General features: G+C 40.4%; 1 protein-coding gene across 1 annotated transcript; it reads right to left on the bottom strand.

The window, feature by feature from the left end:
- Positions 1–1,160: 1,160 nt before the first annotated feature.
- SMAD5 (SMAD family member 5) lies at positions 1,161–23,600 on the bottom strand. The gene is made up of 7 exons (XM_058815173.1): positions 23,464–23,600; positions 13,452–14,066; positions 11,974–12,225; positions 10,709–10,828; positions 9,856–10,077; positions 6,876–7,132; positions 1,161–5,965 (listed from the first exon to the last, which is right to left on the bottom strand). The coding sequence occupies exons 2-7, from the start codon at positions 13,852–13,854 to the stop codon at positions 5,822–5,824; spliced, it is 1,398 nt and encodes a 465-aa protein (XP_058671156.1). The 5' UTR covers positions 13,855–14,066; positions 23,464–23,600; the 3' UTR covers positions 1,161–5,821.
- Between the last annotated feature and the right edge of the window lie 3,288 nt (positions 23,601–26,888).

Raw genomic sequence — 26,888 nt, 5'->3', positions numbered from 1 at the left:
AAAAAAAAACAAACCTTCATTTCTACATTATTAAAATTTTAATAAACTAAGTATTTTGTTTGCTTGCTTTTTGCTTAAAAGACTATTCATAAAAATCCACATAAAGCTTCTGGAAAGCCAATAAGCCACTGAAACTTCATCTGAGATCCTGCTCAAAAATTAGCCTGTATTATCTGTGTAATACTAACACAGTAAATCTTCTGGGGATTTTCATGGCAATCATTGTCTTGGAAGCAAACCCATGAAAATAGTACAGTATCAAGAGTTTAATTAAAAAAATACATTTTTACCTGAGTGACTGGATTCTCATTCAGAGGAAAAAACTCTTATTACTGGGAAAATGTCAGAATTTCAGAGCATTACTGCAGGTGACAGTCTGCTGGTAAAATTAAATCCCAAAGCAGGAAGCCCAGACAAGATAAAGTTGTATCAACATTTTAATTTCAGTTTTATACTAAAGAAATCACTTGTCATTGTGGCATTGGGATTCAGTGTTTTTGTACTCATCCCGCCAAAAAAAGATTTAATATATGCACACCACTTTTCACCCTCTATTTCTGCAGTATCTTGGTAAGCAAGGGAAATGTTTTCTTCCCCTCAATCTTTAAAAAAGAAGCTAATATACAGTTCACTAAAGTTCTAAATGTACATTTTACTGCAGCAGTACTGAGTTACAAGAGATATCTGAGCAGCCTTCAATCCACTGAAAGGCTCTTGGTCAGCAGTTCAAGCTCAACACATTCAGGCACGATGAGTTTCAAAATGTTATGGTTGGCCACAGTGGAAAAAAAACCCCAACCACCCCCAAGTCAGCAGATTGCTGAGGTCTCACAGAAATACTTCAGTTGGTAGTACAAAAAACAGTTACATAAGTACTATCAAAATGATACCATTTTGGCTGGCTGCATTCTACAAGAATAAAGAACTCTTTAAAATGAAGTTAGGAAATAATTTAAGTCTCTGTTTCTGAGAGCACAGCAGCTTTCACATTACCAAAAAGCTAGAGAAAAGAATTTTTAAAATGCCAGGATCACCTTTGTGTGAGGAGGAATAATATGGACATGGAGAAGTATCAGCAGCAAGTTACATGTGATAAATTAACCCTTGTAAAAAAATACTTGAGACACAGAATTACAGAAAAAGGAAATCAGAAGAATCTGTGGGGTTTTTGTTTTGTTTATTGAAATATGAGCAGCAGTATGCAAAAAATATCTTTAAAAACATAACATAGCAAAACCTAGTAATTTTAAAATTAACAAAATAAAAAGATGTTTAGAGTTAAATGAAAAAAATCTCATTGCTAGAACTGTGTTTTCTACAATGTAAACAAAAGCATAAAGGTTATGCTTGCAACAAACACAGAAGCAGGTTTATGGAGCAGCACAAGAAAGCAACATTATATTGTAATCTGATGGTTTGGTCTATTGATTTGAATTCAGAATGGGAAACCCTCCTCAACAGAAACTTCACAACTCCAGAAGAAAGTTAGTCACATGTTTGTCATTTGAAGCAAAACATTTAGAAAATGGTTTGGTTTTGTTTTTGGTTTTTGTTTGTTTCTTTGCCTTTCCAGAAACCATCACCAGCAACACTTTGAGCAAGTAAAACAATATCCTGAAAAAGTGACTATTTCAGACTAGTGAGGAAGCCCGACAGATTTCAGTGTCCTCTAGAGTTATACTGCAAGAATCCAAGTTAATCCTACACCCAAGAATTGACAACTTTCACATTTTAATACTGTGGGGAAAAAAAAAATCATTGCTTCAAGCAAAACTAAAAGAATTCCAACATTTTAAACAATTCTATCCTGAATTGTAACACCTGGGCTGTTTCATCATTCTTTTGCCTGTTGGGCTGTTCTGTCAGATTTGTCTCTCACTGGTCAGTTAGCTAGGTGGTTTTATTTTGGTCCTGTAGATTCTATAACCCAGTGTCAGCCCTTCATGCCTAATGCAGTTGATGAGTGTGACACACAAGGCACTGCCTGGCTGCCAGCAAGGCCCAGGTGTGTAAGGAACCAGAGCCAAGCTGCTGCCTTATCTCAGGGGCTGTGAAAGCACTGCCAGGAAAGCCTCCAGGATAAGCCTGCTCCAGGCTCTCTGCTGGTACTGCCAAAGCTGTCAACAGTGCTGGGGCTGGTGCAAAGCAGGAAGAGGCACAGAAAGAAGAAAATACACTATAAGAGCCAAATGAGTTTTTACAGAGGACTAACACTCAGTCTAAGCTGGGATACACTGGAAATGCTCCATGCACCACTCCCACACCACTGGCTGAGTCCATCTCCCCATCCCTCTCTCCAGACCAAGGGGTGATTTCTGGAGGTGCTGTACACCAGGAGCAGCACTCCCTGCTCTGGTGACACTTTACACTGTTGGCACCAAACAACTTTCTATCCAATCTAGCCATGCACCCAGATCTGAATATTGTATCAGCAGCACAGATGAACAAAACAGGATTAGCAACACCATGAACCAGTAGCACAAAAAAATCTGCTAACCAGAAAGCTCCCAAAAAGCCCTACTAGGAAAAAACACAGACAAATCTGACTGGGTTTGCTCCTGCAAGCCTGCCCTGCCAAAACCAGCAGTCACAAGGATATCCCAGCACTGCAGCCATTGCAGTTCCAGAATATGCACACAAGCAGAAAAATGCCAGAGCACTTCAGTACTTAATGACAGCATCAGAAGTGGGTTAACTGGATATTATTGCAGAAATTATGGTTCAGTGCATGGGTAGCCAATCTAACCACAATACTAGCACTAAACACCAGCTCTGGCTCACAGCACCCACTGCAGCACCCATTCTTGAGTCATTCAGTTGGCCACACAAAAGCATACAAGCGAACAGAAAGAAGCCAGGTGAAAAACATTTTGGATAAAGTAAAATCTTGTACCTACAACTGCAATCTTTCCTTAATTCAATGTGCCATGTCATTTATTACATAAGCTAGTCAAGAAATATAATATTCTGTAGTGTTAAATATACATATTCAGCAGCTTGACAAACGTCAGGCCCCAAGAAGAAAATAGAAGCAGGATCCTGTGGCCAACTGACTTGGCATCTTATTCAATCAAAAGAACTGTCTGTGGGCTGTAGCTCCAAAGAATGAAAGGGAAGAAACCAAAGCTAAGTGGCAGATAAATGTTACTCCCCTTCTCCTGAAGATGCACTCATCTGTTTTCACACATACTTGAGAAACTGTTTAAAAAAACAAAACACAAAAAACCAAAACAGTAATACAGAAATTCCTGTACAAGAGAACATTAGGGTTCTGCAGAAGTGTTACAGTTTATTCCTTTAAGGCAATTCATAAAAAACATTTTAATGACACGTAAACAATTCTTATCCTCTAAGATCATTTGTTACTTAGGTACCATACGATGCACGATTTCCACATTTGAGGAGAAACTGTCGTTCAACAGAAGACACAAGAACTTGTTTAAAAAATAATTTTCTCAGGATTGCAGTAATTAACTGCAACACATCTTTTAATAAGTATTTGCATAATAGTTTTCAGCCTCTCCCCCAAACACTGAACCCTTTTCTGAAAAGGTGTTCAGGAAAGAGAAAAAGCAAGGTGAGTTTAAAAAATATAATAAGGTCTTTCTGCATGCAAAATTTTGTATATAATTCACTTCTAATTCTCTTAACATGTTTCTCTCAGCCTCTTTTTTATGATATAAAGGATAGAAATATGCATATGCTATGTAATTGATTTTAGTGTTCAGTACAGTGTTTAAATTCTCTACTTTGCCAAATGCAAACATCACTAAGTTCAACCAAGCCAAGTGCAAGGTCCTACACCTGGATCCAGCAATCCCAGACACAGCTACAGGTTGGGCAGAGAGCAGCCCTGCAGAGAATGACTGGGGGGTGATGGCTGCTGAAAAGCTCACCATGAGCTGGCACTGAGCACTCACAGCCCAGAAAACCACCAGAATCCTGGGCTGCATGCCACGGAACTGGGCAGCAGGGGAGGGAGGGCACTGCCCCCTCTGCTCTGCCCTTGTCAGACCCCACCTGCAGTGCTGAGCACAGCTCTGGGCCCCCAGTGTAAGAAGGATGTGGAACTCCTGGAGCAAGTCCTGAGGTCACAATTCTGGTAAAAGGACTGGAGCACCTTCCCCTAAAGAGAGAGGCTGAAAAAGTTGGGGCTGTTCAGCCTGGAGAAGGAAGGTTGAATGGAGACCTCATGGGAACCCTCCAGCATCTGAAGGGGCTACAGGGCAGCTGGAGAGGGACTCTCTGTCTACAACTGTAGTGACAGGACAAGGAGTAACAGGTCCAAACTGAAAGAGGGCAAATTTAGCTTAGACATACAGAAGAAATTCTTTAGTGTGAGGCTGGTAAGGCACTGGCACAGGCTGCCCAGAGAGGCTGTGAATGCCCCCAACCCTGGCAGTGTTCAAAGCCAGGCTGGAGAAGGGCTGGAGCAGCCTGGTCTGGTGGGAGGCGTCCCTGCCCATGGAGAGGGGGGGTGGAACTGGGAGATCTTTAAGGTCCCTTCCAACCCTTAACATTCTGTGATTCTTTAGATGTGAGAGAGAAATTCCATTGTCATATTAACACAGTCCTTCAATCCCATAAAGATGCCAACCACAGCTACAAGTCTTCTGATTGAAGCCCTGCCATCAGGGACAGGATCAAGAGCACAGTTTTATGCAGGCTACAAAGAAGTGATTACTTTTGGTCATTACCAAGAGGTCTGAATTAAATTACATGATCTGGAAGTAAAAGCTTCTGCATTCAGTTACTCATTTGCTAAGCCACTCACAGTCTTCAAAGAGACTCAAACTCATACTTGAAAGTGAATTAAATACAGTGTAATCACTAATACTGCATAATGTCTACTGAGAGACTAAAAAGGCCTAACACAGATCAATTCCAGACAGGTAAAATAAACAGCTAGAACACCAAAAAGAAAACAAAAAACTTATTCCTTCCAAAAAGTAGTAAGCACTGCCATTTACAAATAGTAGTGTTTATGTTAAAATAGAGAAAGGTACCTAAAAAGAAATAGCCTTGGCAACCAAATCCAAACGGCATGAGTGTAAATCAAAGCAAAACAAGAATCACTACTCCAGAACTGTGCAGGATGTTTATCTTGGATCAATTACTACTTTAAATGGTGGTTAAAAGAAATATTACAAAACCAAAGTGGGAAAAGGCTAAGAACTGCTATTCTGCATTAATATACAATGTGTTTATGACAGCATTTTCCAATAGAAAATACAAGTGTTTTTACACCACTCCAATATTTGTAAAAAGTATATTTCATGTGTACATTAAAAAAAAATCACATTGTACAATCTGAGGCAAATTAGCCATAATAAAGTCTAAGTTTGCTTATGACAGATGTCAACCTTAAGATGTTAAAACATTAAGCTAAAAATACAGCTTGCAAGCTGGAGCTGCACATGTTGAAATAGTTTCATTAAAACACATTAAAAAAATCCCAAATTATGATATGTGTTTATGTTCTGAAGTCAGTCTTCATTAATTCTTGTCCCTACAGAACAAAAAGGTTTTCCAGTTAAGACATTTGTCTGTTTAAGTTTTAAGGGGAAGAAGGGGAAAAGTGTTCTGAATTTTTCAATAGACTATTTTTTCCCTTAGGGCTCAACTGTCACTTAAGCATCACAAGAACAATTTGAAATGTAAAACTGATTAGCTATACACAATGGAATTGGTCACAAAGGGATCTAAAAAAAAAAGTTAAATCATAAGATCCATTCTCCATATAGCTCACAGTATCCACTGGAAGTTTCTCTAGAATTAGAATAAGTTCACTAAAAATAAGGCTGAAGGTGGAATTGCAGCACTATGAAACAGATGAGATGGGATTAAGAGGAGAACCCATTTGTGTAAGTACTTTATCCAGCCACTGGAGGGGCCCATGAAGATGAATTTCTATCCAGCACGGGGTGCTCGTGACATCCTGCCGGTGATATTCAGCTCCCCAGCCCTGGAAAATGAACAAAAGGGTACTGAGCAATTTGAGGACATGCTTGTCTTTTAAAATATCTACCAACCAGAAACAGGAAGTCATGATCTCAAGATACTTATCTGAAGGTAATTCTCAATCTAGTCACAGTGATCTAAAGGAACAAACCCGAGGCTGGGAAGGAGCAGGAGGGAAGCTGCACCGGGAAGCCTCAGTCATGTCTTGCATGCTACAGCCTCCTGTGGAGCTCCTGAGGATGACTCCTGGCCATGGCCACATCTCTCTTCCCTTTCACCCCCCTGCTCCCTCTCCTCCACACTCTCAAACTCAGCAGTATTTGTCATAACTGACAAAACCAATGAGACATCTTTTGGACAAGATGCAAACAAAACACCTGGAAAGCCCAAGTTGGGACTCCACACTAAACCTGAGACAGACAACATCTTGATTAAACAATGCTCAGGAAACACTCCTGTGACAATAACAGCACCTCAACTTCAGGAAATCAAACCATGTCTTTTTTACATATCCAGGGATTTTTTTAAACTAATAATCAATTTGAAAAAGCTGAAAATTTTCTTCAATCATTTTGCTCCTTTCTACTCCCATTCTTTTAGTGGACTTGTTATTCATTTTACTCCTTTAAATTTAGACCATGAACTTAAATCTCCTTTAACAAAATTACAGCAACCATAATGAATAAATTCCTGTCCTGAATACTAAAGTAACTGAATACACAGCCAACATTCAATATAGAATCTGTGCTTTTCCCTTCTTGCATTGATTTCCTTCTCCCTCAGTTAATCACTTTAAATATACTTATAATTGAAAAGAACCCCATCAGGCCAGAACAGCTTTGCCACAGTGCTAATGGAATTATTGCTAAATACCCAAACCCACAATAAACTTAAATACTCTCAGAATAATTTACCTTTACAAAACTCATTCGAATGGTGCACATTTTGGTGAGCTCATAGACTGCTTCAAATCCATGATTGACAGACTGAGCTAGAAGCTGAGCAAACTCCTGATTGTTAAAAATCTTCAGGCTGCATCCACTGGGAATCTTGCATACAGTTGTTGGATGAAAGCCATGGTGGTAGTTGCAGTTCCTGCTCTGTACAAATATGCTGCTATCACTTAAACACTCAGCATAGACTTCTCCACCAACATAGTAGAGATGAACTCCTTGAAAACAAAGATAAGAACATTTCAAATTACTTTGTTGTCTCTGACTTCGAGGTAGTTATCTTAAATTCTATTTTATTGGGGGAAAAAAGAATAAATTTCTGCCTGAGAGGTTTTCAGGAAAGCTTTTACTTGCATTATAACACACTGTCTCATTTCAACACAGCAGGCTCATGATACACCAGCCACTAGATGTCCTTCTCTGATCAATTACAGAATAGAATGAAAAAAAAATTACTGCCACATTTCAGTTGTTATTTCAAGCTATTTTTCTAGAGAATTTATATGAATTTATTATTAAAACCCCAGTTTTATACACCTGGCAGCTTCTGCCAGTGCCAAGTAGAACAGAAATAGGTGTGTCTTGGGAGAAGGGTCAGTGATGGGACATGAATGAGAAAGAATATCCACAGTCTGCTCTGATTTTCAGTACATTTTATCAAGCTGAAGGACAGGTAAGTCCAACTAGCTGCTCCAATTAATTACCATCAGGGTTTACACACCTTAACATCAACAAAGCACCCAGATCTATCATATCTGCCTGTGTTCAGCTATGCACATGTTTTGAAGTCTATACAATATTATTATTGGCTAAAAATTAATATACAAAAGCTGCCCATCCCATCAGCATCCAAACTCAGGTGCTCCCTGCTGCTTCACTGAGACACCTGCCTTCCCTCCCCTATCCCAGTTTTCCAAGCTTTGTTTAAGTCTTCCCTGCAATACCCTGAGAATGCACTAAGGACCATCCCATCGTGTGCCAGAGGAGGCTGCAGCAAGTCAACAGATCAAGTTAATCTTTCAGACAGCAGCCACTGCTGTGAGCAGTGCTAGAGCCACTTGGGACTAAGGTAGGAGGGAGGTTGCAGAGGAACTGTTGGCTTCAACAACTGCAAGCAGCTGTCACAGAATCTGGGGTGGGCAAGACTGCATTTCCACAACACAACCCTATTTATTTAAAAAGACAGTGACCGCTACTTGCCAGCTACAGTAAAAAACTTTAGCACACAGGATTGGGTGGCTCTAAGGAGGCAAAACTTCAAGACCTTTCAAGCAAAAGCCTTAAATAAACAGTATTTTATCTTTAAATAACCTTAATTGTTGTCAGAAGAGTCACCATAAAGCAAAGCTTAAGTTCAATAATTATTATTAGAGATGCAGCCATTTTAAAGCTCATTACTATTCTACAATATGATGATGGGTCCTGGTTACACTTCTGACCTTAGGCAGATGCACAAGATTTCTCTGCCAATACCACTAAAAGGGGTGAGCCAAAACAAAAGAGCCTCACAAACCACCCACGCCCCACAAATCACTTGCTCTCCTTTATAATATTATTTTATTTATAAATTTTTTTTGGACAACTGCATCACAGGGCCAAATTTCCAACAGACACAAACAGAACTTCTGGTCTCCAAATTATCTGCAAAATTTTGTCATACTTATAGTTATTTCTAATTAAAAGATTGTTATGGGAAAGAATGAACTTTCATCAATCAAAACTCAAGGCCAACTTTACCAAATGTGCTTAGGTGGTAAAAAGGCTTCTAAACATGTGCAGGAGAAACAGGGCTCTCTTCTCAGGACTGAGTTAATCGCAAAAAAAAAATTCGAAAAAGTGTTCTACAATTTAAGATAATCCAGGCACATTCCATCAAAGATGAAAACAGTGCATCTCTATGTACTATCAGCCAAAACAGTACAGGAAAACTAGAAGATCTTGCAAAACCTGCTGTCTCCAGGAATCCCTCCCACACACATCCACGCCCCATGGATTCACTCAGACAAATGAGCCCTTGCAGTTTTGCATTAGCACTTCAAAGTCCTGCTGCCAACTCACCAAGATATTTGAACATACTGTAGACAGAAGGTAATACCTTACAACAACAAAACAAAAAAAAAATCTTTGACATACTGCAAAGGTGTATGCAGAATTTAAGAAGTAGATATAATGTGGAGTATCATGGCATATCATGTTATGTTTCTTGGTGCTGAAACACAGACTACTACATTTACCCTAACAAGCAAGCCCCAATGGCAATCTAGTTTGGTAAGGAAGGGGTAATATTTAGTCTTTTTAATTAATGACAAAGAAAAATGCATGCAATTCCTGACTAATTAGAATCAAACCATGCCTAAGTTGTTTTCTGATACTGCAGAGGTAGATAATGTATCACATCTCGGATTACCTCTAGCATTTTCATCTGAGAATTATCACTGCTGCAGTGTAGAGAAATAAAACCAAGGACTTGGTTCATAAGACAAACCCAGCTTTACCTTTGCCATAAGACAAACCCAGCTTTACCTTTGCCATAAGACAAACCCAGCTTTACCTTTGCCATAAGACAAACCCAGCTTTACCTTTGCCATAAGACAAACCCAGCTTTATCTCTGCCATAAAAGAAACTCAGTTTTACCTTTGCCATAAGACAAACCCAGCTTTATCTCTGCCATAAGACAAACTCAGTTTTACCTTTGCCATAAGACAAACCCAGCTTTATCTCTGCCATAAGACAAACCCAGCTTTACCTCTGCCATAAGACAAACCCAGCTTTATCTCTGCCATAAGACAAACCCAGCTTTACCTTTGCCATAAGACAAACTCAGCTTTACCTTTGCCATAAGACAAACCCACTTTACCTTTGCCATAAGACAAACCCACTTTACCTTTGCCATAAAACAAACCCAGCTTTACCTTTGCAATAAAACAAACTCAGCTTTACCTTTGCCAATGTGCCGCCGAGTGTTCTCGATCGTTGAGTTGCGATTAACGTTGGAGAGCAAACCTAAGCAGAACCTGTTCTTGTTATTGGAGGGATCTGTAAAGCCATCTACTAAGACACTTGTGGAAGATGCATGGAAAGCCTCCCCAACACGGTTATTTAACTCATAATACACAATGGAACACCAGTGTTTGGGTTCTTCATAGGCAACGGGCTGAACATCTGAAAAGCAAATGGAAGGAACAGTTTAGGGAAGAGTTAAAACACTGAAGCTATAACTGTCAAGCAGACCTTCCAAAACATCAAGCTAAGTAAAATCTGAGTAAACAATTATGATGGGCAAGAAGTGTCCTGATTATAACCTTAAAGATTTTGACCTTTGTGCATTTTAGCTGGCCTGTTGATTTTAGTGTTTTTTCCAATTCTAATCCTGATATTAAACAAAAAAACCTTACACGTACACACACAGAACAGACTATGTGATAGCACGTAAAACATAACTCTTCTGCCCACTTTTAAAAAATCTGTTATAACTGGTATTAACTCAATTTTCAGAGCCTTTGTGCAAATGTTATTCCAGCAACAGGCAAACGTAGCAGAAAAGAAATGAACAAAAATTCAACTCACTGTAAGCAATATTATGCATCTGAAACTTTGAAAGGAAAAGATGAAAATAAAAAGAAGCAATTTAAGTTTATTTCTCAATTATGTCTCCTACAGCCCTAGTTTGCCTAAGAGGACTGCTTCCATCTACCAGCAAGATTTACTGGCCCATCTGAAGTTATTAATTCAGTTTGATCATGAGTTGCAAGGCACCAAACTATGTAATTTTACACCAGACTATACAACTTACCTCTGGTAGATATATTTGGCATGATCTGAGGGATCATTGTATTGCTTGTGTCCATAGATTGTGAATTATCCTGCCCCATTTGTTCATCAGGGGGCATATATGCAGGAGGTGGAGTATCAGCTACAAACATGAAAAAAATAAGAATAAATTTCAACAATTTAGACTATATATTTATACATTCTACAGTTGTAAACATACAAAAATATTCCCAAACAAGATGTTAAAAAATTTGACCTCATTTTCAAAGAAATCTGAACACAGCCATCTGTCTTTACAGTAAACTCCTGCAATAGCTGAAATTTCACCTATGGAACCAATAACAAGATTGGAAACTTGAAAAAAAATAAGAGATGCTCTTTTTTTCTTTCTTTCTTTAATACCTGCACTCCTGCATTTGGGCTTGATGACTCTGCTTCCCCGTTTTTGTCACACAAACATGAACTTTCTTGCCTACCCTCTTCTCAGTGTTCAAAAACAAAGCAGTAGAAGAAGTAACTATTTGCTTAGTGTAACAAAGGCCTAGAAGAGTTTGGGGGATTTGCTGCTCCTGCAGGCTGAGTTCATTACAGAGGTGTGGATCTGTTTTCTTCCATCAGCACAGCACTCAGTGTGGCAACACCCCACTGTGCCCCATAAATGCATCCACCCAGTGATCCCAGTACTTGGCCAACACAGATACTCTCTGACTGGGACACTTCTGGGGAACTGAGCAACCAGATTAAAAAGATTAGGCCACTGAGCTAGTGGAAAAATAAAGTCTTTACTAAATTCCTGGCTGTATAAACCACACCAATAATCAAACAGAATCAGTAAGATTTCTTTCCTTTGTCCCTATCAATTGTTTTTTCTGTATTTTTCGACTCGGTTAAACAGATTCAGTTTAATCCAACTTGTTCCCAACAAAAATGGTACTTTTTTCCAGTTAGACACCATGTTTTACATGTTTTTATTCAGTGAAAGACATCAGTAAACTTCCTGTTCAGCATCCTGTATTTGCTCTCTTTTCATTGCTAATTCTTCTTCTAAAATATGGATTAGTTAATCTGTAGTGAAGCTGTGCAAAAAAACCTCACCAGTATTACATCCATGACAAAAAGCAGTTGGAAAAATAAAACTGACCAGTGACAAAACTAGGAAATAAATCCCATAAAATACAAAAGAAAAAGCCATTTAAGGCAAACATCATGAATTCCTGAGGTCACGGGTCACAACAACATGTGACATTTCAGTGATTTTTACTGACCTGCCATTCAGGCTGCACTCACCTGGCAGCTGAAAGGGACTGGATGGGCCAGAGCTGGCTGGGGAGCTCGGGTAAGTGCTGCTGGCTGGAGAAGGGGGGTAGGGGCTGTTTGGTGAGATGGAGAATGGAGTGCTGTTGGGCTGCTGGAAGGAGTCCGGAAACGTCGCGTTGTGAGGCATGTGCGGCTCGTTGTGGCTCAGGTTCCTGAACTGAACTAGCAGGCTGTGCTGGGGGTTGAATTCACTATGTCTAGGCACTAGCACTGGAGGTAGAACTGCAAAAAACAAACAAATCCCAAATGCATTTAGGTCAGAACCTGAAATATAAGGTAAGAGATACAAATATTCTGCTCATCATGATAATTTCAACTCTAGCTGGGGTGGAAAGAGGAGGAGGGGATGAATCTGGCATGCCTTTGCCCCATCCTCTCTCCTTTATTTTTTACATCATTCTTAATGAAAGATTCAAACTTTACTCTTGCAAGAATCACAAAAAAACACACACATTTCACACAACTCAAAGATGACCTTTTTAAAAAAAATAATAAACCAAACCAGGCTACATGTGGCGCACACACTGAAACACTGATGCAGAAGTGCAAAACTTACATCTGCACACGTTGCAAATCAGAGAAAATGAGAATACAGTCTCTATTACTACAGTCAAACTATACAGTTACATATTGTCCTTTCCACTGATGAGAAACAAAATCTGCACTGCCATATATTTTAACTTCAGCACTGCTGGAGTCTGGAATTTCAGTGCTGCAGCAGTGCACTTGAGCACTACAATCAATGCAGCAGTTACAACCACTTTGGGGAGCAAGGGAAGCAACTCCTCACCACACTGTCCAGGGCAACATTCTTCATCTCTCCCACTGCAATCCCAATCCTCCTCACCTTTCCCACAGCACATTTAAAGAGCAGGCTCTCCTTACCTGACACACACCTTTCTCTAACTGATCACATCTCCTGCTTCTATTCATCTCTGCTATCTCCTAACTGGAAGTCATGTGGGGAACTCTACCACCCTAAAATTTTATTAATTTTATTTTTCATCTCCTCAGTTCATGTCACACATTGATTAAATAGCAAGCTCCTGAAAGACAGCCACCTTTCAAGGACTGAGATTTTGAAACAAGTTTCTCCAGTTGCAAGGACTGAGATTTTGAAACAAGTTTCTCAAAGAAAGTGAATCTGAAAGTACACATCTCTGTTTTCTATTTCACAACAAAGGAGAAGTTTGCTACTAACTTTCAGAAGTCTGTGAGTAAAAGGTGATTAATTCCAAAGAAAACAGTTCAGACCATTAGTACAGAATGGACCACACACCTCCCCAAAACCCCGCCAGTAATGTGCACTTTCAACATTCCTCTCCCAAACTGCCTCACACCACTTTCAATTGGTTGTACAGCACCAGAGGAGGAGGAGGATGAAGTGAATAGTTAAGTGGTTACCAAAGATTCTGTTCAGTTTTTCAGACGGTAACTTTCAAACATACCTGGGCTCTCCACCCTCTTGTAGTGGTATGGATTGATGCAGACTTCCTTTTGCTTGGATCCAAAAGGAAATTCACAAATATCCAAGGGCTTCAGCTCGTGGTGGCTCTGCAGATCCGGCCAGCGCCACACACGGCAGTAGATGACATGGGGAAGGCCCTTCCTGTGAGACACCTGCAGCCGTCCATCCAAGGAGCGGGGGATTGTAACGCACTTGCTGGGCTGCCCTGGGCTGCTCAAGGCTTTCTCCAGTTCTTCCATAGCACCCTTTTTCTTTTTCAGCTTTTTTACCAAAGCATCAACAGCTTTTTCTGCCCATTTTTCCTCTTCATCTCCTTGTTTCCAGCCCAACAGACGCTTTACAGCTGGGCTAGTAAAGGAGAACAAACTGGCCATTGACGTCATTTGACACAAGTCTTCAAAAAGTTTGTTGGGTTTTGTCTGTTGGGTTTTTTGTTAACTAATTTGTTTTTTTCCAAATAAATGTCAGTTTACACCCAAAGCACTTATTGCAGCTGATGAGCCGTATTATTTCCTGGAGGATGACAAATGAACATAGAGATGTCAGTGATGAAGCCTTCGCATCAAAAACGATGATGGATTCCTCCAATTTAGTTCTAGTAAAAAGATAATTGAACAAGGAATTATAAACAAGTAAAGGCTGTGGTAAATAAAACAAAAGGCATATATGAGAAGAGTTCCTGTTTCAACCCTAGTATTGCACCTGATTTTGTACAAAATCCCAGCAGTACTATGTACACTTAAAAAAAGTGATCAGTCCCCAAAGCTTGCACTGCTGATTAGTGGGAAAAGGGACCATCAAGGGATGATGGTCAGTGGGGACAGCACAGTTCCCATTAACACTCCTTAAATTGATTACTTGCTCTCAGAAGATAGGCCTGAGGACTATGCTTTAAAAATAGCAATATATCCCTGTCATGGTGATGTGTTAAGAGACTAAATTTGCTATGAACAGGGAAGAGGCAGGCTGGAACCACCAGTTCCAAGGCCAATACTGCATGGAAATACTCAGCTTCTCAAACAGATCTTTATTTCCAAAAAGGAAAAAAAAACCCTAAAGCATCTGCTTTTTCTTGAGGTCTAATTAGTCACCCCATGTTTCTGAGAATATGAAAAGAAATTGGGAAGAAACTGCAGACAAAGAAAACAAAGCACAATTAAAAGAAAACCCAGTAAAAAGCACAAACCAAACCTTCTCCAGCCACCCAGAGAGGTGGTCAACCTTTTTTTAGCTGTAGCTAATTTTATGCTGCACTTCCTTATATCTTTTAAGAAGAGTATTTGAAGAGCGTGATATTTTTAGCCTTGGCAAAAAAAAAAAAAAAATTGTTTTCTTCTCCCCAGAAAAAAGAAGCGGGGAAAAGACATGGTGAAGTAAGCATTAGAAATGTGACCTTTACTACAAAGTGCCTCGGAAAGGAGAAGAGCAGAACAACTGGCTCATGAATGGTGTTTTACCACTCACCAGCCCTAATGCAAATCCTCCCCCCAGCAATTTAAGGAGTACCGATGACAAGAGGAAATGATGTGCTGTGGCAACGAACTGATAAGAACTTGTAAAATCCCTTGTGAATACTAAATAAGCAAGTATAGACAATGAGCAGCTGGCAAAAAGCAAGAGCAGAGCTAAGAGAAAGGATGTCAATAACAAAAGATGCTTCCTCTCTTGCTACAGAGACTGCCAAACAACATTGTCTCTCCACTTTTGATAAACCACGGTGAATTAGAACACCTACCCCAGCCCAAGACACCAAATCTGCACATAAGAGAAAAAGGGGGTGGGGGGAGCAAAATGTTAAATATCTCTGTGCTGGTTCTCTTAGACTGCTATCTTTAATCACAAAGATCTTTTTTCCTCTCATCTTTGATAAACTAAAAGTCATCTGATAAGGCTTTTTAAGTGTCTGGGCACATTTACAGGCTCACTCAGGCACTTGGACAGATCCTTCTATTAACAAAACCATGTGCTAAGCACCAGCAGCCAAAGCTACAGCAAACATCCCCGGGCAAGGCATTCATGTCCCAAGTGTAACCATCCCATATTTTCTATTATGGAGTTAGAGGGTGAGGAAAGCAGGGAACAACCCAAGGACACCTGGTGTTTCTTTACAGGAAAAAAATCCATTATCATGTAGTAGCTTAATCCCATTGGTACTTCTTTGACTATTCAACTTTGTTTCAGTAATATGGAAAAAAATCGGAAAAGCAAAACAAACAGTCAAACTGTTTGGAGGTCTTTCTTCCTACAGCTCTCATAAAAAAACAAAATGGAAAAAAAAGAAGAGAGAATAGAAGTCTCCCACTGCTTCAGTAACTCCCTAGAAGAAGGTATTGAGAAAAAACTAAAGGAAAAAACTCCAATAATTACGTATCACCTGTTTTCTTCAGAAGTATCACCATGTCTGCACTTTCAGACTAATTTAGATCCCTTGGACTATTCCACATGAGAATCTTTGCACCCTTCAAAGTAACAGGAAATACATAAAGGGAAATAAACTTGGCCAGGAACTCAGACTGAATTTTTTCTTTTACTGAGGATAAAAGTTTACTGTTTCAAAAAGTAAAAGCTGTTTATGGTTGCAACTAACTTACTTTCAAGCCTCGCATACATTCAATAGCTGCAAGATCAGCAACTGCTCACACCCCTAGAAAAGGAAATGAACCCACCTAGAAGCTCAGACCAGAGACAATTAAAATGTTCTATTTTTGCTTTCAGCTATGCTTTCAAAGAATCTTACACATCATCAAGGCAGAAAATACATTGGAAATTCCTCTAGTTAAGCTGAACTCAAAGGAGATCTTAACAAACATCCCCTGATCTATCCCATTACAGGAGCCCCATCTGTATTAAGAAACCAAATTTAAAGATCTACAATTCTATGCTATGATCATGTAAAATTTCATTTTGTTTTTTATTATTTTGAACATAATGGATAGACTAGGAAAGATACTTTATTTGTTTTATACAATTCCAACATCATTTAGCCACAAGCACACTCATGGAATAAACAAGCTCACTAAAAGGAAAGGAAGTTGGAACAGTTCTACTAAGATGATATTTTACAGTAATTTGTATTTGAAGAGCAAGTGGCAAGGGAATTATGATAAATGACTGTCCTAAAAACTATCATTTTAGAAATAATCTGCTCACAGTAAGTAACATAATTAACTCTAAAAACTTTACATTTGAGGCCCATAACAAAAGCAAAGCCTGGTAAAACAAGTATTTCAGAAGCATCAGAACAGATCAAACTGTTCTGATCAACAGATCAAAACTGCTTCAACTTCTTCAAAAAAAGTTTCCACATACATGCTTGTAGCTATAACCACTGAAAAATGAAACTGTTGAAGTCCTTAATATCATCCACTGTAACTCCATTTTGGCCACTTATGAGGCTTTAAAGACTCTTCATTAGAAGTGTATTTGAACCTGATCAAGAAAATCAAGGCCAAGAAAGAAAATGCAACAAAATACTAATAGGCTTTGAGAAGTAAAAAATGACACTGAATTTATCCCATTGCACACCTGCCCAAAGCTCATTCTGGATGGCAAAACACTGAAGGTTTACAGCTTTTGCCTTTCTTAAGAAAACAAGGCAGAGTTAAAAAGGTTCATGAATCATGAGCTGGCTTCATGAGCTATTTAAGGCCACGAAGTTGTAGGTTCAGGTATTTAAGTAGAAACCAAATATTTCCATGTAGAAATTGCAATTCATGCAGGGTTTTTAGATTTCTGAATGTGTGGCATAAACCACATCGAGAACATTTACTTGTAGCATTTGCTGTAATTTCAGCATCTAATCTGTGAAAAGTTTCTAAGTAATCCTGACATCTGCCAGGTACAGCTTCCCCAGATCATCTGTACTTACAATCAATTTCTTCTGAGGCTTAAAAGCCCAAGTTATGAGCTGTGGTTGCAGTACCACAGAGCATCACTGAGCTTTGAATACAGAAACAAATGCTTTAAAAAGTCACGTTTTCATTCAGTGGTGCACAAATTACTCTTATTGCTGCACCTCTAGACACAGCTGGTAACAACTTTCATGGGGAAAAAAGCTTGCTTAAATTTTCTTAAGAGGCAGAGGGTCTATTATGCATTACCTTCTTTTATTAAATAACTTTTCAGCTGAATTACAAGAGAATATCAACTGAAAACCACACTGTTACATTAAAAAAGCTACAAACACTTTTAGGAGTGAGTGTAATGAATTACATGGAGTAGCATGAGGGGGCTTTTAAAGGGCAAGTATAAAAGGAAGCAATCGTTGTATCAAAATTAGAGTTTGGGGTATGCATTATTTATACTCTAAAAGTTCTTGTTAATGACTACAGCAAATGGAAGGAAACTAGTTGGGTGAACAGCTCCATTGTTTGAACCCCCTCCTTAATACTTCATCCAGCCAGATATAAACCAAGTTGGCCAACAACAGAACTTGTATTTCATTTATGCAGATGGGAGAACTCTATCACCTTCAAAAATACTGAGCAACTTGACTTCCCTTTATCAATTCTTGTGAAATTTCCTTAGCCTACTCCATCAAACTGGCAAGTTCAGTAGGTCCATTTGATGCCATACCAAGGAATCTCCTTCTGGCTAAAAGGACCTGAGCAAGAGTCACTGCAGAACAGAAAATGTCACATTAAATATGGTGAACCTATTTTCATGAGATGCATTTTGTATGTAATGTATTCTCCAATTGATTCCAAACTAATTTCCCAGCTGCAAAATCTAGGTTTGAAGTACCATTAACCAAGCAAACCATAATCTCAAACAGCAGGGCAGTGAATGATGCTTTCACATGCACAAGAATAAAATGGGTAAAACCATTTTAAAATGGGTAAAACCAATGACCCTCATCCCTTCCTACAACCAGCACTAAGGCTGTGTTCAAATTAAGGACTATTCTCTTCCCACTCATTTACTTGTTTGCAAATTCAGGAAGCCTCCTGCAGCATCATACCCAATGTGAAACAAGGAACTTCACTGCTGATGATTAGAAGCTGTTTTGAGGCTCAACTTCATACAATAAACAAAGCACCACTTATAAGCAGCAGCACAACTGGGAGTTCATTAGAGCTGCTGCAGATCTGCAGTTAAAGCTGTTCTGCAGTCAGCCCTTGTGCTCAACTTTATTGCCCTTCAAACTCAGAAATGCTCAAGTATTTTGACTCCATACACACATTAACATACATAGTCATACAGAAGGCTCAGAAACTCAACTGCAGTGGTATATTATAGTGTGTTATGCTATATACACAGATCAATACCTTCTTTAAAACTACAACCTCACACATCATTTCACTTGGTTTTATTAAAATCCTTCTTTCCTTATAAATTTCCTGACAGGAACTGTGCAGGATTGTGCTTGAGTTTTACTATCATTTTCCCAAGCTCACATTGTAGCCCAGCACACAGTCCCATGCAATGGCACATACTAAGTCTTGTCTTTAAACCAAACACAGGAGAAATGTTAGTTCCAGTTTCTCCATACACATCAAGCACAGAACAAATCCTAAGATGACACTGTGGTTAAAAACTTGTTCAATGAACTTGAAGGGCTTGCATCTTTCAAACCATTGCCAAAGCTTCTCCACAAAAAAGATTTCTCTTCAATTACCCTGTGCAACATCTCAGCCACAAGGAGTACCACCAATGAAAAAACTTCTTTTGCCTCTTATCCCCATAAGTTTAAGTAAAAGATGAAAGAGCTTTTATAAATTATATCAAAAAGGAACTTGTGGTATTTTCATGAGAACTGGCATCCAGCTGACCAAAACCTACGGTAAGTGCTTCTACCCTAGCACTTGATTTCTTGCTTCAAGCATGCCTTGTAAGGCAAAATAATCTAACTGATAATATATGTAAACAAGAAGAGAAAAGAACTATCTGGTATCTTCAAAACTTTTACTAACCGTGACTGCCCTGCAAACAGAAAAATCTACTGACAATTGCTGACAGGGCTGTCTCACACAATACTTTTGCTTTTAATTTCCACATCTGTACACCATCTAACATAGCTTAAAAAAAAAGCTGAAGCATTTAGCTCTGTCAGCTGAGAAGTATTTAACCAGTACTCTCTTATAAAAAACCTAACAAACTCTGAGGCCAAGCACAAGCAGCAAGTAATACAATGTACATGGAAGATTTAACTCAGATAGCAAAGTGATGCTTCTGCTTCTTCCTAAAGTTTTCTCAAAAAATAGTAGCAGTGATAATGATTTATACCACAAAAGAGGTCCAGGCAAAGAGATCACTAAGAGAGCTCCACTGCATTTCCAAAGCATCCTCATTTCCATCTGATGTCAATAAAAGCTCAGAAAAATTATAACTGAAGAACAGAATTTGTTCTGCATCATGGCAAAATTTGAATTTAACTCTGATGCAGGGGAAGGGAGAGGGAAAAAACACCAAAACTTGCAATGCCTAAATTGGTCTATTTCTCTAAGCATCCACATTTACAACAAAAAAATCCAATGCTCCCATGCCCCTGGTCTCTGCAGCTGCACTAATTACTGAGCAATTAGCTTATGCAGAAATACTGAAAACTATAATTTCCATCTTAGAACCAAAACCTGTCTTCCTTAAGTGTTTTATCAGAACTGTACATTTTCTCACTTTTCTGTTTCAGCTAACTGGCACTTTCCAGCAGAAGCATTATGCTGGAAAATGCCACCATCAACAGCAGACAGCCCTGAAACTGCCTCCTGTTTTTAAGGTTATTTAAGATCTACTCTAACCAAAGCAGATAACTACAACTTACAATCCATTTCTTAATTAAAATTCCAGAGAAAAGCACTGCTACATTTCACTACATGAAAACAAAGGCCTATGCCTCCACTGGTAGGTTGGACATGGACAAGCAAGTGGGTGATTATGAATGACCTCAGTACTACACTTGGAAACAAAAATGGGAAAATAAAGGGTATCTTGTGCTTTTCACAAACCCTAAAGTATGCTGAAAAATTAACAAGCTGGACAAAGCCTTCTAAAAATGTAAATGCTCACGTGCAAGACTTTCATTAGAGACCAAGATTCTAAATACTATGAGTTGGCAACAGAAAGTATAACCTGGAAAATGGGCCAGCCAAAAAGCTTTAAAAGAAGACAAAAAATAAAGATGTATATGTGTGTGTGTGTGTGTATACACTTCATTCCAACTGAATTGCATTAAGCCTGTGACAAGTTTACAAAAGCTACAGGATTGGAGGGAACACTGACAATAGTAATTCAGCAAGTTTTTTTTTCCCCTCGCACAGAATGAATGAATGGCAAAGTATTCTAAATTTGTCAGTTTGTGACATCCACTGACCCAGAATTCAGAGACACTACTTCATAGTTGGTGTATCAGTAGCAGGGACTCTGACAAAGATCCTCTGTCAAGGATGACAGTGCTGGCAGCACAACCTTGGTGGTAGGTCAGTGGGGAGAGGGACTTGGCAGGCAGCGCCCTGCACCGCGCCAACCCACGCTGGTCAAGCGCGCCCCAGTGCCAGCCAAACTCCTCTGCGTGGTCACAGGAGCACGGCTAAAAAGGCTTCCAGAAAACAGGGCAGGAACTTGCACTGTGACTAATGATAACGGCGAAAGTGTTAAATTACTGCTCAGCTTGCTTTTAATGAGCTGCTTATCGTTAGCCGTGAAGATATCTCAAGTGCACTCAGCTCACACAAGAATAAATCTTCTCATTTTGAACACGAGCTCCTTACCTGTTATTAAAAAAAATCAGTAAAGATCTTTAAAGAAATATTAACAGATTAAAATAAAATTCATTCCACCAAATCTAAGAGAGACATTTGAAGAAATTCGTACTTAAAATTAAAAAAAACCAAACAAACATGAATATAACCAGCAAGGCCTTAACTGGAAGGAAGGGAAGACACAGGATTGCACAGAATTGCCACAGGAGTATTTCTGCAGGTATGTAATTCAGCCAAGAGCAATAAAAGAGTCCCTAGCACTTTCCTTAGACACCTATAAAGAAAATAGAGGACAGTTTTCTGCAATTAAATATGTCATCCAAAGCATTAAAGATCACAATATAATTTGTAAAGAACTTTCAAGTAAGCCCAAAAAGTTCCTTAATTGAGCATGAGCATTCCAGCTTGGGAGACATTTTTTTCCAGCTCAAATAATATTCTGTGATCATAAAAACTCTGCACAGATCGCCGACTCCAGGTGCAAGATTAAAAATCTGACTTCCAACAAGTACAAAATAGTACAGGGTCAACAATTACAGTTGTTCCTTCAAGTTCCATTAGAGGTTAAAACTACAAACCTCAAAAAAACCCAAAAAAACACCCACCACAGCTGTACACAGCAGCACACCCTGCTGTGATCTTTTGTCACCAATAGAAAGAAATGAGGAAACCTCTCTTCCTTCTTTTCCATTTGTCAGCCCCATCATGATTGTCCATCTGGGCTTCCACCTGGAAACTCCTCTTCAGAAAAGGAGAAAATTCCTATCTCACGTGTATGTCCTCCACATTTGAAAGGAAAAGAAAGGTTTGTAAAAGGTAGGTATCCCAGTAAGCACGTGGTTTCTTGGGGTTTTATTTTGCAGAAATAAGTGGCATTAGTCACTTAGCTGCAATTTCAAGGCCAAGTGAACAAAATTATAATATCAGAGGTAAAAGTAAACCACTATCAAACGGTAGGGATTAAGACATTAAATCCAACACAGACAGGGCACTCTCAAAAGTTACAACACACTAATTATGAAACATCTTCAATTAAGTTATTTGCTGCTTCTATTAACTTCCACTACCACTAGCTGCCAACTTCATAAAGCATTACAGGTTTTGATGAGCACAGGCACATGCCTGCAAGTGTTTGCACCTTTTTCTTTACTCCAGTCAAACTGTGATTCCTCAGAGGACCAGGAAGACATTCTGAGCAGAACTTCTGTAACTGACACACGCAATGAACTACGCACATTTCAGTTTTCATTCTTTTTAAAGCCACCCATGGCAGGCTAATTACCTGAAACTAACGAAGGAATGAAAACAGCATGAGATTTCATCTAAACCCATCATACACTGACAATCTAATTTCCCGTGACAGACAAAACTTTGCTGATGCAAATTCTGACAGTTATTCCTTGGAGGTTTTGTTACAGCAGTGAGCCCAAGTGATTCACTGCATGGAATTTCTAAATCCCTACCTATTCTACCAAGAGACTCAACAACCATTCTTGAACCTATTTAATAATACATTCAACACTACTGCTGAATCAGTTCCTCCCTATCTCACTTTCCTGTGAAATATCACTCAATCACCTTAAGGTCACATTAGAAACCCCACAACTGGAACAAAGCACAGATCATTTGATTTCCAGTCTTGTGCTTTTAACCGCAAGAGCATATTTCCTCTATTAAATTTACAACCCGCAGAAGACAAAAATTGCCATTCTAAATCACCGAAGCCGTGCATCTGTTGTCAGGCAGCTGTCAGGGCTACACGAGAAGAAGGCCAAGGTGGACAAGTGTGAGTTTGTGATCGCTGTGTGTGTGTGTTTGTGATCGCTGTGTGTGTGTGAGCCCGCACATCGCCTCCCGCCTCTTCACCACCGCCTGCAAACGTGTTTGTTGCTCTCCCCTCGCTCGCTCAGGCCTGACTCCAGTTAAGAGAGTCCTCGAATCCTCCCCAAAAAAACAAAAAACCCGGAAAAACCCAAACAACAAAAATAAGACACAACCCTCTGGAGCCTCTGCCGAGCCCGGCGGTGCCCGCTCCTGTACCGGCACCACGCGTGTCCGAGCAGCCCCGCGGGCGGCCCCGAGCTCTCCTCTCCCTCCCGGGGCTGCTCCTTCCCCCGCAGGCCGCTCCCCGTGCCCTCCCGCCCCGCTGTAACCCCCGGTGTCACCGCGGGCCCGCCCGAGGCCTCGGCCCCGTCTCCCCCCGCTCCCCCACGGCCGCCCGGAACCCGACTCGCAGCGCCGCGACCCCGCGGCCCGCAACCTCCCCGCCCCAACCATCCCGCCGCCCCGACCCACCCGGCGCGGAGCAGGCGGCCTCCCCGGGGCGGGTGTCCGTGAGGCGCCGGCTGGGCCGCGGCCGCCGCTGCTGCTGCAGCGAAACTTTGCCGGGGGAGGCGGCGGGACGGGAGCGGCGGCGGGGCCGGCGGGGCCAGCGCCGGGACCCGGATGTGCGCGGGGCGGGGCCGCGCGCGCGCCACGGCGGCGGCGGGAGGAAGCGGGAAAAGGGCCGGGCCCGGCCCGGGTGCGTGTGGGAAGAGGCCCTGTGGGGAATTGGCCCCGCGCTGTGAAAAGGAGCGAAATAAATGTAAATAATGAATCAGTGAATAAGTGTGCGGGGTTCGGTGAACAGAAAGTAACGTGCCGCGTAACGGAGCGGTACAAAAGGCCCCGAAGGTCTCGCTGCGATGGCGGGCGCTGCTGGGGCCGAGGGCTGGCGCTCTCCCGCAGTGCCGTGCGCTGCTGCCCTGGGCACCGGGGCTGTCCTCACAGAGCCACCGGCTCACCTGGGCTGCAAAAGAGCTGGAGGTCACCGAGCCCAACCTCTGACCAGCACCGCCGTGCCAACCAGACCATGGCACTGAGGGACACGCTCAGTCTGTCCTGAAACACTTCAGGAGCAGAAGTTCCACCTCCCTGGGCAGCCCCCTGCAATGTCTGAGCACCGTTTCTGTTAAGAAATTCCTCCTGATGCCCAAGCTGAACCTCCCCTGGTGCAGCTTAAGACTGTGTCTTCTTGTCTTGTCACTGCCCAGGTGCAGAGCCCGGCTCCTACCTGGCTACAACTTCCTTTCAAGATGGTGTAAAGAGTGGGATGGTTCCCCCCAGCCTCATCACTGAGTGTTAGCCACAATGTCCTCAGGCAGTTGAGGTCCTTCAGGGGGCTGTGTCTCTGAGTAAATTACTAAAATACCCAGTGAAGCTTCAAGAAAATGTGTCAGCGGTGTTCAGGATGGCACTAGAAAGGATTTCACAGATGAAGATTTTCCTGCTGGGTATAACGCCACTATGGGACAGACTCTTGCTGTCCTCATTGTGTGACATGGAAGTGAGCACTGCTGCCTCGAAGCTGCTTTTGGACTGCACCGAAGAAAAATTCAGAGAGTTATTGGGCCAAAACCACGTCCAGTGCGGCACAGCAATGTCTGACCTTGGTTAAGCATACTGCAGGCACAAGTGTTTCTTGTCATTTTTAACTGAGTGAATTATTAGATATGAGGGTATTTTAAGGAAGAATGAGCAATGAGTGCAAGGCTGACCCACACTCAACTCTGCTCTTCAGGACCAGGTGGAACCATTCACCACAAACTATTGTTGAAGTCTGAACTCCAATGACTTTGAAAAATTTAACTTTATATGGGAAACAGGAATGTCCACAATTAGAGGAAAGTATTTCACACTTCACTCATTTCACAACACAAAGGCTGCTTTCCTCGGGCTGATCATGACCAGCTTCAGACATACTACTGAACCAAGCTAAATCCTTGTCTGATAACTACAGAAATTCCTATGGAAGAGTTTCTTCCTATGGTCAAAAAAATTGTGTAGGAACAGATTCATGTGGCAAACCCATTATTTGTTCATAAATTTGTGCGCCTGTTACAGAACATGTAACTACAGTTAGAAATCTGGCATGCCAATTGTATCTGGCATGCCAACTGAATCTTGCTATCAGATTCCTTTTGGAAAAAAAATAGAAGCATGCAAATATAATTGAAAGTGATCCTATATACGTATAAAAATACATATATAATTAAGTTACAAAGAAGCCACATGCAACTCTGTGTTTTATTTGTGTAACTTAAAGGTAAAACATCTACCAAAAAGTAAAAAGAAATCAAGAAAAAGCAATGTAAAGTTCATAGAAATAGGGAAAAATATCAAATGAGCTGAGCTGAAATTTCGATTTCACGTATATTTGAGCTTTGAAGAAATTTTCTTCTGGTTCAAAACTACATGACTCTTGGATGTAAACAGGAGTTCTTAAGAAGTCAATTAATAGCCCAACAGGATATGTCTACTAAAGTTCACGGCAGCAGTGAAGGAGCAAGGCTTTGGTGTAATTTAGTCCCAGAACAGAGCTAACCTTTGGGGACTCCTCTGTATCTCTGCACCAGCAATTGTTCTGCTTTGGCCAGGCAGTCCAAAATATGGGACAAAAAATAAAACAATAACTGTTGGCCTTTTTCCAAATCTTTTGTGTAACTTAATTAATAAACCAAGTAACAAACAACAAATTGGCAGCAGGCATTTTAGGTGTTGTTCATGTGCCAACCATCATGTCTCTGGAAAACAATATGTTCTCCTCTGTTGAGGAGTTACAAAACACTTGTATAGTGCTGGGTGAATCTACATCACAGAGCTCCAGTGCACTTCCTGCTGTGGAGGTTTCAGGGCTCCAGGGATGAGGGAAGCTGAAGGTGTGCATGCAAGAGTGTGGGGAAGACAAGGAGAACTCTAAGATTTCCAAAATTAAGTTTTCCTAAAAATTCTCTATTTAAAACTACAGGCAATTGAGACATGTCTGCCTGCAGCACATCCTTTTCAGAAAACAGTGATTTTTAAGCACAATGCAGAGACTATTTTGAAGTGTGATAGCAAGGATTATTATAATCAATCTGAAAAGTAGGTTTCCTTTTTATTTAATGCCATTTTATCATAGACTAATGTTGAATGGGTAACCCCCAAATGTCTGAAGTCAAATTACTCTTTGATAATTGATGAGACTGATAAAATACAAAACAAGTGACATTGGCTATCTGATGATTCAAGTCTGTGTGCCCTTAAGGCCACAGGAAATTTAACATCACTTTCACCTATTCCTACATGGTCTCCATCATTTGGATCACTAGTGCCACATTCCAGTGGGTCCACTCTAATAACATATCTAATTCAATAAAAGGACAACAAGGAGACTCAAAGCACCCTGAACACATTTTCCAGAAATCATGTGATTTCACAAATTCCTGAATTTCACAACTCATGGAGCCATCAATCCTATTTTATCACTGTCAAACCCAGATTTTCCAGCACACAGATATGCAGCTGTGTTAATCCAAGGAAAAATGATTACCTGAATGTTTTAATAATTAAATTATGTTAGATTCTGCAGAGACAACTGCACATGTTTATACTTTGGGGCCTGCCTTGTAAAGTCAGCTGAAGGACAAGTACATGTCTGATTCCTTTTGTGCACAGGCTAATGGCAATGAGGGCAGAAAAGCACCTTCCCACAAAGCTGAGTTACAGTAGGTGAGAGATAACCTCAAAGTCCGATCAAAGTACAAAACAACCAACAGAAGAATTGCCTACAGCTATCAGGCCTTCCATGGTTGAGAAGTGTGAAGTTCCAGAATTGTCTTAAATTCCATTATTTTCGTTTTACTCTCCAGATTTTGAATACTATTCCTATATTTCTTAATGAAATTTTTATTTGGTTAGAA

Source organism: Ammospiza caudacuta, chromosome 16 (genome assembly GCF_027887145.1).
Source record: "Ammospiza caudacuta isolate bAmmCau1 chromosome 16, bAmmCau1.pri, whole genome shotgun sequence".
NCBI lineage: Eukaryota > Metazoa > Chordata > Aves > Passeriformes > Passerellidae > Ammospiza > Ammospiza caudacuta.
This window is presented reverse-complemented; position numbering and strand designations above follow the sequence as displayed.